Here is a 12,827-nt window from a genome sequence, read left to right on the forward strand (position 1 = left end):
GCGCGCTGCAAGGTTTAGCGGAGATGCTCCAAAGTCTCCGCTCTCTCACGAGTGATCTCGGAGCAGATTTAACCGGACCGAGGCTCCTGAGCCAGCCTTGCCGCGGTCCCGAGTCCCCGGCGGGGAAAAAAACCGGCTGTGCGCTGGGGGAGGATGTAACGCGGCCGCTGCTTCCTTTAGAGATCCTTTACGGAACTGAGAGTTTGCTTTACCCGTATCGGAAGCTGAAATAATGTGTGGGGGTGTGTTTCAAACCGTGAATTGGAAACTATTACTACAGGATATTAAAGCAATAGTGTTATTTTGGGTGCCATCAATTTTCACGTCACTTTGCAAAGTAAAGAAAACTTTTTTCCCTTGCTTTACCAAAGAGATCTTTGTGAGTCTATAACAGGCTTTTTGCACAGAATGCAGGTTTAAGTTTCAAAAATTATCCAACCATCTGTGGCTATCTTAAAATACTTTCTTTTCCCTCCTCTATTTATAGAAAGCAACTGAAATAGCAGTGGAAGGTTAGGGGGGGAAAAATCAAGTCTTTTCATAACACTAAGAGAAAACAGATAGAAAGGCTTCTTCCTATGGGAAGTAAAGAATTTCAGACATCAAGGGTGCATGAAGCTGAGACTGGTCCGTTTCATGAGCCACCACCGGGAAGTCCGCGGAGAGTGGTACCGTTGGCCAACTCCTCCCAGCAGTGCCAGGAGCGAAGGTGCTGCCCAGCAATCTCGTGGCCTTGGCACGCGCTCAGTGCGTGCTCAGGTTTCCTAGCAACATCAGAGCAGTTCCGTTGTGCTCTGAGTCCTGGGGCTCTCATGGCTGGGCGGTGGAACATCCAGTGTTTCTCCTGCTGGGCTGGCTCTGGAGATGGTTGGGTGGGAGCAGGGATGACGTGTCTGAAATTAAACAGTTACTGCTGGGAAAGGATCGGGACCTTTAACAAACGGTCACCGAGCGTCTCTCCCCTGATTGCAAGGCAGTGTTTTTACTGGCACTTGAATACAGCACTGGGATGCATTCGGTGCATTTTTTAAACAGTGGTTCTGTTACCAGACGTAGAAAGTGTGACCAGAGGGCTCTGAGCACTCCAACCAGCACATTCCAAGCCTAATGATTCATGCTTATGGTTTAAAACCGAGGCTGCAGGTTTGAAGTGCAGCTGCACATTAGTCCTTTTTTTGCAATTGCCTTGCTGTGTTGTTTTTTTAAACTTGAGGGAAGGGCTTGAGGTAGTAATGACAAGTAATAAATGAGGTCACTGGATCTGACGCTTATTTGAGCTGACAGAGCAGAATGGTGTTGCATAGCTGGCAGATTAGCAGCTCTCTATGAGATAATAGTTCTTTAGGGATTGATACCTGCTGGTAACTGCTGCTTTTATTTACCTAATGTGGATTCTAGGTGAGTTCAGGCAGGTGGGGGAGTTTGGTACTGATTGATGTCCAACTGCATACAAACCAACAATTGTAAGATTGTTTAAGCTGATTACACAGGCTTTGGGCACTGCTCCATCCCTGGAGTCTACCTATTGAGATGCCATTCTACGAGTTCCTCTGTCTTGAGCTGGGTGATAAGCAGTTCTTCTTCCTTTTCCCATGGAAAGCAGGTAAACTCAGGGTGGATTTTTCATTTCAGCCTTGTTACACAATAGGAACTGTACATCACTTCTGGGGTAGCCACAGCAGGGATGGCAACTTGCCATGTATGTCACTATTTAAGCAGGACTCAGGTATTTGCATCTTGGTGAGTGTAATGAGGGCAGTAGAACAGAACTGAAGAGTAACATCATACATCTTCTTACACAGCTGAGCTCAGGGTTTTTAACAAGTGGAGGGAAAAAAAGCTTTTAACACAAGTATCTCCCTTCCTGCAGAGGAATCTCTCTTGCACCACATTTCTTGTTTTGGACTGAAGGGTGGTACTTCCCACTGCATTGGGCTGTAGAACGTTTCAGTGTCTGTTTTCAGGGAGCAGGTCAGCTATTTGTATGTTTTCATGGAATCAGGCCCATTCAGTCTAGAATATCATTTCTGGAAAATGCTTGAGGGGATAAGGTTGAATTTCTACTGAAAGAGCTTGTGGGTTACTTCCCTTGTCCTAAGGGGAAGAGTGGTGAAGCAAACATCGATAAAATGTAGATAAGACTTGTGTTTGCTCTGCTGTCTCTCTGCAAAATCACGCAAGGGCTAAGGTGTGCAGAGGAGGTGGAACTGGGAGCAGGTACTGTGCTGCTCCTGCCCAGCCCCACCAGTGCCAAATGAACTCACTCCCCACAGTTCTGTGAACACGTGTTCATCTTGGTCTGAGGAACTGTCTTCTCAGTGTTGTCAATTTAGCTTGTTGCTGTTTAAAGAGAAGTATTTAATGGTGGTAATTAATAATGTTCCTGGCGAATCAAGAGCAATAGCTCCCCTGTGTTCCTTGCTGCTTTTCTTTGAATTTTGATAGGATTTGGGGTAACTGTTTCATCGTTTTACTATACAGATGGCTTCATTTTTGTTGTGTGGGTGTTTCTTGTGCCAGCCAGAGAAAGACTGAATGATATTTTTAACAGGAAAACAAAAAAGAGTTGGCACAGGGCTCAGGGAGGAAGGAGGATGTTTTGAGTGCCTTCCCATCTTTAAATTAGCTGGATTTTAATATGCAGTTGTTAAAATTCATCTTAAACAACAACAGACACACACAGGTCTTGGAACTTCCTGACATAACACAATATAGCAGTTTTCTTCTTGAAAAAAAAATACACTAATGTGGGGACTCTAGAGGTGTTGCTAGGGAGTATCTGTAATATTTGGAGTTGAAGGCCAAACAAAATACACAATTACTGCTACAATATTGTCCTTTTGAGGCCTGAGTGGCTTTTCCTGTTGGTCTTCCCACTCCTGCCTTATCCCTAATCCAACCCTTTCCCTCAATCAGAGCAGTAGTACTCTTTGATCTACTCTGTTAGGCATGCAACGTTTCATGGTGCTTAGAAAGCTTTGGAAACAAGGAAATTTTTTTTTTTTTTTGTTTTAAATCCAGACTTAACAGAAAACTGAAGTGAAATGTAGCCACTAGAGGCTTGACCCCTAAATTGTTTTGGGTATTTGGTTTAATCTTGAGGTGATACATAGCTACCTGACTGCCCCTTTCTGAACCAGGGTTCTGGTCTCAGGCTCCCTTAGCAATCCACATTGTCACAGGAGATGCAGAAAATCTGTCTGAGATGTGGTCTGCAGGGTCAGAGAGTGAAATTTCTCTTTGTACACTGAGAATGCTCAGATAGAAACACTGCAGCCTTTGGTCTTTAAAAACCAAAACAGCTTCTTTTACTCCTGTTTTGTATTTTAGTTCTATTGGGCATAAAAACTGTGAGAGTAGTTAAAGTCACATAATAGACACATAACACTTATACCCAATCCTCCAGCTGAGCCTAAAACTGTCTTATTTAATTTTGTCCCTGGGTATTTGTAGAAGAATATCCTTTACCTGCTCCCTGTGTGAGTCTTTTGAGAAGGAAAGACTTCAGGAGATGGATGTTTGTGTCTGACAAGGGTTGTAAAATAGAAGGCCATTCCTTTCCTTTCTGTTTTCTTCTTTCCAAGCTGGACAGTAAGAACAGGAAAGGATTTTTGGTGCCCAGCAGTCCTGAACTCTCTTAGCCGCAGCTGTGGCACTGCAGAATTGAAGCTGGGAGTTATCTCCTCCTCCTCTCCACCCCTCTCCTCCTCCCAGCCTCGGGTTCCGCTGGCTCTGGGCTGAGCGGTGCGAGGCCAGCTGGCTGCTCCTCTGACTGGTGCACCGCTGCGCGGCAGCCTGGGACTGCAGGGTGTTTTGGGGGAGTTGGGATTCAATGGCCACCCTGACTAGCGAGAAGCAAGGACTGCTCATATGGACAGCTCGATTTTATCTTGTGCAGACTCGGCTTTGTAGTGGGATGTTGAAATATGACACAATGCCTGTTTGTTTGCAATAGCTGCAACCCTCGTAGCAGAGATTCAAGTGGGAAACAGAGGGGGAGTCCAGAGAGAAACCAGCGAGGGATTTAGGAACTCTGACGCCGTGTCCTTTCTCCTGTGCCGGAGCAAGCAAAAGGAAAGAGAGGTAGAGGAAAAAAAGACTTGCACCAGCCATCATCCTGACGATGTGTCAGTCAAACACCCTGCAGGGACCAGATCTGCACACAGGGAAATGGTGAGATGCTATAAAGCTTTATCTAACCCTCCACCCTCTTGCTACAACCTCCGCAAAGTTAAAATCCATGTCCGGAGGCTGCGTTCAGGGAACGGCGGCAGCAGCAGCTGTGCCGGGGACCAGCACCCACACCTGGAGAGCACGGGCCCGGCAGGCTCTGCCGGGGGCACAGCAAGTAGGAGATCTCGTTTCAGGTACTGTTGGGTGTTTTCTGCTCTGCAGGAATGGTGACTGAAGGGAGAGAGGCGGGAGGGAGGTTGGGAGGGTTTCTGGGCAGAAGGAGCAGGAGCCATCTGCGAAGCTTTTGTTTGCCCTAATTACTATAAAGCTCCTTATGCACTGGCAGAGAAGGGCAATGCTGTTCTGTGACAAGGGGAATGGGGAGGCTTTCGTTCCTTTCCTTTCTACTCTCCATTACTAGGAGAATGGAAAAATGAGTTGAGGGGCCGCTCTGAAACCAGGCCAAGGCAGTGAGAAGCCCGAGGGCTCCGGAGCGATGCAGCTCTGCAGGGATTGGTCCAGGAGCGACTGCAGTGAAGGGGGGGAGAGCAGCGGGAGGGGGAGTGGGACCCAGCCCGGAGCCGCCAGCCCTTGCAGGCTGCTGGGTGGAAAGGATGGGAGGAAGAATTTGAAGTGTCCCTTTCCTATTCCCATGTGGAGTCAGTCCCACCCCCTGCTGAGAAGCCAGCTTTACCTCTCTGCTGAGACTGCACTTCTCAGTGCTGCTCTTTTTATCCCCTGCATTATGATGCACAGATCATTCTCTGTTATTAATTCTCGGGGGGAAAGAAGTTGTGTTCACTGCAGAAAAAAAGTCTCTGAGCCAAAGGCACTATCTTGCATCCCAAAGTGGTGACGGTTGTACCTGCCTGGCTGATCCTGTAATTCTGATCCAAGTTTTGAAAAGAACATGTTGGCAAGAAAATTTCCTTTATAAATTCTCAGCTTCTTTCCATCTTGGAAAGACATCCACAGCATTTTGTAGGTGGCAGAATCCCTCGAGGGAGTGAGCTGTTGGGAGCAGCCAGAGTATACAGAGCACCTGAGTGTGTGTGCACATTGCTGTGTCCCCAGCAGCTGGTGGGGAACAGTCTCTTAGCTAAGAGTTTAGGCAGCCCCAGATTTGAACAGTTTGCCCTCAGGTAGGCAGACTTCCATTTGATAATGTGACCTTGGAAGTGCCAAAGGTTTCTTCAGGAGTAGAAACCAAAGAATAAATGGGTACCTGAAGGGTCTTTCACTTAGACCTCTTGCAGAGGTCTGAACTGGGGCCCACGATGTCCTCTGCTAATAAGCTGAGTAGCTTTTCTCTCTGAGAGTTATAAGTTCAACCATTTGCACAAAATGAGATTATTCTCAGTCAGGACATCCGTGTGGCAAAAGGAATCACAGGTGCAGTTGGTTATGAGGCACAGGAGTTGGTTTATTGGGCTATGCAGACTAAATTGTCCTGCAGCACTAGCAATATTGGCTTTGTCCACATGTTCTCTGTTCAGAACCAGGGTACCCAGTGAAGGTTTTAAGACGTGGAAAGATGTCTTTTGGAGTCAGGTATTTCTATTAACCAGCTCAGGAGTGCCACTCCTGTTGTTTTCACAAGTACTTGTTTCCCAAAGTTAGTGAATGACCAAAAGGTCTGTAAATTTGACTCCAACATCCTTTGTACAAAATACAACTTGAGGAACAATCTAATCAAGGTGCCTTCAACACATGAACCCTCTGAGGCACCTCAGTTCATAAGGTTTCAAAGATTTCTTTCAGAGTATCTGTTCTTTTCCCTGAATTTGTCCCTTTATTCAAGTCCGAGCATCACAGGTATTCCCAGCTTGCAGAGTAGTGTCTGCTGTCCACTTTGGCTATCCAGCAGCTGGAGCAGGCACAAGAAATGTGCTCTGGGGAAGCACTTTTGTGCTTTGTTATTTCCACTGTAAACTCCCATGTTATGTTATTAGATGGATGAACCACCTGTGACTGTTTTCAAGTGTCACCTGCAAGTGGTCTTGCCTTTAATTTCTGAGGGCATCATTCACACAGTGTGACCTGTGACAGTGAACATAGTTTTCTGGACAGAGGATTTTTCTTCTTTTGTGGGTTGTTTGTTTGGGGTTTTTTTTAGATAATCTGTTTTTCTATTTCAGAAAGGGGAAGAAGTGATCAAAATAAAAGAGTAAAGCCTTGCAGAATCAATGTTTAAGTACCATGTAGCAGGAATAACTCATCCCCAGCTGTCAGAAGCTGGTGGCTCTGAAGCTGAGATGCCTAACCTGACCCTCTGATGTTGTGTATGTAATCTTTCAGGTTGCAATTTCCCCAGCTGGCCCTGAGGCGAAGGTTGGGCCAGCTAAGCTGTATGTCTAGGCCTGCTCTGAAACTCCGTTCTTGGCCTCTGACTATTCTCTATTATCTTCTGCCTTTCGGTGCTCTTAAGCCCTTGACCAGAGTGGGATGGAGGTCTATGAGCAGGGTAAGTGTGAGCAGGTCTCTGCGCTTCGTGGCTCTTAGCTTTGGTACTGAAGGAGGTGGAGCAGCTGGGTGGAGAGTTCCTTAATACAGGACAGGCTGATGGTCACTGGTGTGAAAACAGAGAGATGCAATTCCTGTTTCTGCTTAGTTTTTACTGCTCATAGTTGCGTTGACTAATTGCTTCACAGATAAGTGACTTTCTCGGTAGCAGAGAATTTCTTTGTCCTCTAGCAGTCAGGGGTCTACATCAACAGATAGAATCAAACATCTGAAAATCAGCAGAAACTTCTGAATGAATCTGGTCACCTCACAGTATCAGGGCTAGGCCAAAGCAGACAAACCTTGTCTCGAGTTCCCTTTCCTGGACACATCGGAATGGTCTCTTGGTTTCTGTTATTTTTGCACAGAGAGGGTTTGTTCCTCTATTTCCTTGAGCATTTGTAATCCAGCCAGTCCAGATGATAAGCAAATGTCTGCTCTGACTCTGTGGAGAGCAGGGTGTGGGATGCCTTGCACATGGTTATTCTCCCCCCCCACAAATGCAATTTCAGAATGCAAAAACCACACAAATATTTTGATTAAAAGCAGTAACAAAATTGCCATTCTTAAGTCTATTTCAGTGAACAGCTGTTGTGTTTGATCCCATCAGTTTGAAAAACAGGCTGTTTTGAAGGGAGGGGCTACTAGGAAATACCACTTTGGACAATTGGTGTGATTTTATAGCTGTATCTGCATATCCTCCTTGCTGGTAGAAAATAGCTAACACTGTATAAGACATGTCAAATAAAATGGCAACACTTTTTTTCTTCAATACTTCAGCTTATATAACCTAAGGTACTGTTCATTTAGAAGTTTTTTTCTGAAGTAAGATTAGGTTGGTATTTTCTCACTGAAATATCACTGAATGTACGTGGGATGGTGATTTGTAAGTGAAATCTTAATTTGCTGTATTTGATATGATGGACAGGCTCTGAGCCAGTATGTGCTTTCTGTGTTTATGGCTGTGTTTTGCAAGATGTAATTACGAAGGATATGATTAACATTGAGAATAAATGATGACTCACTTAGAAAAAAGCCAACAGCTTTTAGCTGTGAGGTGAACGTAGCTGAGCTGTGCTGCTCAAAAACATGGCACCAGGGTCAGCAGATCACTTCTGCAAAACTGGTTTCAGAGTGTTCAGTTCCCTTGGTTCACACCCCTCAGCTCCCCACAATTACATCATGGTCGTGTGAGCTTTTTGGCTGGTAGGAAGTACCACAAACCCCATAAGAGTTGTTTGCTGGAATTACCGACAGGAAGATGCTGTCATCTGTCCACTTAGATCAACAACACAAAGCTGTTGCCAACTTCATCTGTTTTCCTTGCTACTAAAACTCAGTCTTTGGTGTAGGTCTGGAGGTGTATTCCTACAGAAATACAGGCAATTTATACTCTTGCAATTGGCAACTCCCATTGTTGTGGGAGGAGTAATGCTGGTGTGAGTTTATACTGGTGTAGCTGCATCCACACGGGCACGTTTCTTCGATGGTACTAGTGTACTCATTAGATACAACATATACAGTACTGGGATGTGGGAAACACCCTCAGTAGTAAATGCATCTGAGGAGCACATCATCAAACACTGAGAAATTGTTTTTCAGTCAGTTTTCATTTGGATGTTCACAAAAATTAATACACTGGTAATGTTGAATCTTTCTGAGGAGCTTTCTCCTAGACTACGTGAAGTGTCTCTTTTTTTTCTGTAAGCATCATATGGGCAGTTTCTAGCAACTTGAATGTGAACCTTCAGCCTGCAAGGGAGGGGAAATTTTGGCTTCAGTATAAGGTTATAATAAGTTTCATCCTGTCCCTTATCTGCTCTCACCAGACTGGAGGGAGTGAGGATAAAGCGCAGTGTTAATTTTTTGCTGACTTAAAGGCTACTTGGTGTGTGGTATAACCCACTGAATTCAAGGGAGGGCTTAGCAGGAGCAGTTTGATCCTTTCTCTGTTAGAAGAAAGGAAACTCTGAGTGGGGAGAACTGAGTGATGTGGTGCTATTCTTCCTTCAGGTCGCTCTGTACAAGTCAGTACCGACTCGGCTGCTGTCGCGAGCATGGGGTCGCCTGAACCAGGTGGAGCTGCCCACGTGGCTCAGGAAGCCTGTTTACAGCCTGTACATCTGGACATTTGGGGTGAACATGAAGGAAGCAGCTGTGGAAGACCTGCATCACTACAGGAACCTCAGCGAATTCTTCCGCAGGAAGCTGAAGCCACAGGCACGGCCTGTGTGCTGCGTGCACAGCGTGGTGAGTGAGTGAGGGAAGCCTTGCACAGCACCCAGAGGAACTGCACTGCTGCATGAGGAGTGAGCCAGTCAGCTGCTAACATGTTTCACGTTTTTCTCTTCACTGTAGATTAGTCCCTCTGATGGAAAGATCCTTAACTTTGGACAGGTGAAAAACTGTGAGGTGGAGCAAGTAAAAGGAGTTACTTATTCTCTGGAATCTTTCTTGGGCCCTCATGTCTCCACTGAGGAATTGCATTTCAGTCGGGGTGAGTTCTGTGTTAGTTTTGCATTTATTCTGCTCTGCCCTTTCATTGTTCTTGGAGATCATGAGAAGTTATTTTTTTCCCCCCTTCTCTTTTGTGCGTTGTCAGGAACAAAAGCAGGTCTGACTTTTGTTTTATTTGGGGATAAACATCTCACTGCTCTAGTTCTTCTCTTTCCCACTGGTGGCTTTAGTGTCTTGCCTGGCTCATTTTGCTTATCTGAATTTAATTGCTTGGTTCCTGCACTTGACTTGACTCCAAGATCTCCAGTGGGGCTGTAGTACTCCTGCTGTCACACTGAAATGTGCCCAAGCACCTGGACAGCAAAAACTGTATAAACTACTCCTTAGCAAGATTTATGCTCAAGCAGTTACCCCTCCACCAGCTTTAAGAACAGAATTTGTGAAGACTCCTCTAAGGGGCTGCTTTGAGGAAAAATTCTGTTCTTAAAGTGCAGATTTAATAAAAATTCTGTTTCACCAGATTTCAGTTTCTGCCCTTTTGTTTAGGGAAGGGCAAAATCCAAAAGAAAGGAATTTCCACAGTTATTAAAACAATATGGAATCTAATTCTGTTGTAAAGGGTTTTGAACACAAACCCTGGATTGCTGGATGAAGTCTATCTTTTGTAGCCTCACCAATACCTGAGCTGCATTTAATCCTCTGCTATTGCACTGGTTCTAGTGTGCCAGATGAAGAGTATCTTTAACCTCTTCCTTTCCCTGGTCTCTCTGTAGTCCCACCTGGTAACTCTTTCCAGCAACAGCTAGTCACCAAGGAGGGGAATGAGCTCTACCACTGTGTGATCTACCTTGCACCAGGGGATTATCACTGCTTCCACTCCCCCACGGACTGGAGAGTGTCACACCGGCGGCATTTCCCAGGTGGGTTCTGTTCCTAGAAAACTGCTGCAGAGCAGCTGTGGAGGGAAGCTCTGGCATGGGCCACTGCTGGATGAGACACACCAGTGCAGCAGTTGGACAGTCGTGTGATAGATAATGGCAGAAGTGTGATTTGTCACACTTTAGCACTGTCTAGTTTACCAGAACAAATCACACATAAATGGTGAGAACAGTAATATTGTATTCAAGCTGTTTGAGTTCCTTGAAGTAACTGTTGGTGTTTTCAAACAGTTTGTTCAGTTTGCACTTGAAGTACAGATAGTTCTGCAGATCACACCAAACAGGAGCCTGCAGTGTGATCTCTGCTTGTGCTTGGCAAAGAAAATGCAACTAAAGTTACACTGCTGGAGCTGGGATCAGATGTTTTTGTCCTCCTCTTTGCAGATCATCATACTTTAGTTCAGCAGATAACAAAAATATTTTAATTCTTGATACCCTAAACCCTAAGTATTTGGATTTAGTTTCAAACACCATGATGGAGGGACAATGACCTGCCACAGACATCTTTCTGTGACCCCTTTGTTTTCACCACAGCTTTCTCTTTCATTCACTCTGCCTTGCATTTGCCTCTTCCCACAAATAAGTGACAGAATTGTTCATTAGATCAGCTGCAGTTATACTGAGAACACCATTTGGGTGGCATTACAGTACTGTTACAAACTAGAAAACTTGAATATTTTCTCACTGCTGCAGGCTCTCTGATGTCTGTCAATCCTGGAGTTGCTCGCTGGATTAAGGAACTGTTCTGCCACAATGAACGGGTTGTCCTTACAGGAGACTGGAAACATGGATTTTTCTCCTTAACAGCTGTAGGAGCTACAAACGTGGGCTCCATCCGCATCTACTTTGACCAGGTGAGCAAGGTGGTAGTAGGCAGCTTTCTGGTTTTGATGGTTGAGGTTGGTACAGCCTAACAAACAAAATTACAAGAAAAAAACCTTACTACCCTGAAATGAGGGTGTTTCACAGTACTGATGTTCTAAGACTGATTTAAACACCATCATCTTCAGTATAGACTAGTGTTTTAATATTCCTATTGCCCCTTTGAATTGTGAGACTCTGCCTAGAAAATGCCTGAGTATGTACACACAGTGTACAGCTGTAGGAACATGACTACAGAGCACTGAAATCCTCAAGTAACAGTTTCTTCCTTCTCTGTACAGGACTTGCACACAAACAGTCCAAGTTATTCCAAAGGTTCCTACAATGACTTCAGCTTCGTATCCAACAACAACAAGGAGGGAATCCCCATGAGGAAAGGGGAACATTTAGGAGAATTTAACTTAGGCTCTACGATTGTACTAATCTTTGAGGCACCCAAGGACTTCAAATTCAACCTCAAAGCTGGACAGAAAATCCGCTTTGGAGAAGCACTGGGCTCTCTATAGAAGCTGTCTTAACAGGAAGATTTTCTATATAAAGTGACTCTTACCACACCACTGAGTGTTTCACTTACCAAGTACCTATCACTCAGCAGGACCTGGGTGAGCAGAAAAGATGTCATTGCTGTATTACACTTGAGAGTATTTGGTCTGCATTTACCTGCTGCTGAATGTAGAAACTGAATTGACTGACCATGGATGTATCCGGTACAGCTGCCTTTAAAGATGTTGCCCATGGAGGTTTCTGTCCCACCCTGTGCCTGTAGTCTTTTATGCTCTCCCTTCAATGTGCCACAGGATAATTATGTTCTTAGAGCCTCTAAGTCTCTTGTAAGCCTTCCTATGCTGTGCAGGTGCAGTGGGGAAGGGTGGAGGTGGAGGTTGCCTGTATTTAAAGGGATAGTGACAGGCTGTACCTTTCTGTTTTTCAGACCTTGAGTAAAGAATGTGTTCTCATATTTATTTTGTTCTAAGGAACTCATCTGAAATTCTTACATAAAGGCAGCACAGACAGCCAAACAGTGAAATTGGCTGGGGTGGCTTCACAGCCCAAACAAAATGTGCAACAGACAGCATCATCAGGACAATGAATCAGACTCCATCCAGGTTTTCTGCTGTTCGACTACTTTAATTCTTGTACCTGACATTGTCCCTCTAAAAATGGACTTTGCACTGTATTTTAAAGCTGAAAACACTGTGTCTACATTCCAGACAAAAGAAAATCCCAAGATGACCAGTTCTGTTAAGAAAAAAGACAAAGCTGTGTGTCCCATTCCTAATCTATGGGTTTATTTTGCTATTTCCAGGCCTTAACGTTTTTGTCTGTATGAGAGAGAGTTACTTCACCTCTTGGATTAAGGAGTTAGAAAACACAGATGTTTTCCTTCTGTAATATGATAGCAGTTAAACTATGTTTTTACTTTCTGCTGTGTATCTGCATTGTGGCTTTGTCACTAAATTATTGAAGAATTAATTCCTCGATTTACAGAACAGTTTCAGATACTTCAGGACCAATTTTTATTGCACAGAATGAAATGCCCTATGCACTGACTGTGTTAACAAATATTACAGCTCTTTGAAGAAATCCCCTGTTGGTCCCCAGGTGCCAACCTGGCTCTCCCTTGACTTACTCAAACCACAAACCCCCCACCCTGGCTTTGCTTTCTGCCCTCATGCTTAACACTAGAATGTGCTGGGGGCTGAAAGCTCTTTGCTGAAGCTTCATCCACAGTAACATTTTAGAGCCTCTTTGTAGCTTCACATCAAGAAGAGTTAAAACCTAACACCTTAGATCTGTTGCATGTGGCACTATGTGGCGCTGACAGAAACTGCTGCCAAAGTGAAGAGGAATTCAGTTTTAAAGCAATTTGTCATT

At 44.7% G+C, this 12,827-nt stretch overlaps 1 protein-coding gene across 2 annotated transcripts; it reads left to right on the forward strand.

The window, feature by feature from the left end:
* Positions 1–3,726: 3,726 nt before the first annotated feature.
* Positions 3,727–12,020, forward strand: PISD (phosphatidylserine decarboxylase). Of its 2 annotated transcripts, none has more exons than XM_009084093.1 (7): positions 3,727–4,367; positions 6,472–6,637; positions 8,689–8,925; positions 9,034–9,172; positions 9,906–10,052; positions 10,764–10,924; positions 11,234–12,020. In XM_009084093.1, exons 1-7 carry the CDS (start codon positions 4,171–4,173, stop codon positions 11,456–11,458), a joined length of 1,272 nt encoding a protein of 423 aa, XP_009082341.1. In that variant the 5' UTR covers positions 3,727–4,170; the 3' UTR covers positions 11,459–12,020. The 2 variants fall into 2 exon arrangements, with proteins under 2 accessions (XP_009082341.1, XP_009082342.1); XM_009084094.1 differs by having other exon boundaries at positions 3,972–4,173.
* The last annotated feature ends 807 nt before the right edge of the window (positions 12,021–12,827 follow it).

The sequence above is a fragment of the Acanthisitta chloris genome, unplaced genomic scaffold (assembly GCF_000695815.1).
Source record: "Acanthisitta chloris isolate BGI_N310 unplaced genomic scaffold, ASM69581v1 scaffold28461, whole genome shotgun sequence".
Classification (NCBI taxonomy): Eukaryota; Metazoa; Chordata; class Aves; order Passeriformes; family Acanthisittidae; genus Acanthisitta; species Acanthisitta chloris.

Coding starts and splice junctions, on each gene's coding strand:
- PISD (XM_009084093.1), top strand. CDS start 4,171: ATGGTGAGATGCTATAAAGCTTTATCTAACCCTCCACCCTCTTGCTAC. Junction 6,638..8,688: donor GATGGAGGTCTATGAGCAGG/GTAAGTGTGAGC, acceptor TTCTTCCTTCAG/GTCGCTCTGTACAAGTCAGT. Junction 9,173..9,905: donor GGAATTGCATTTCAGTCGGG/GTGAGTTCTGTG, acceptor GTCTCTCTGTAG/TCCCACCTGGTAACTCTTTC.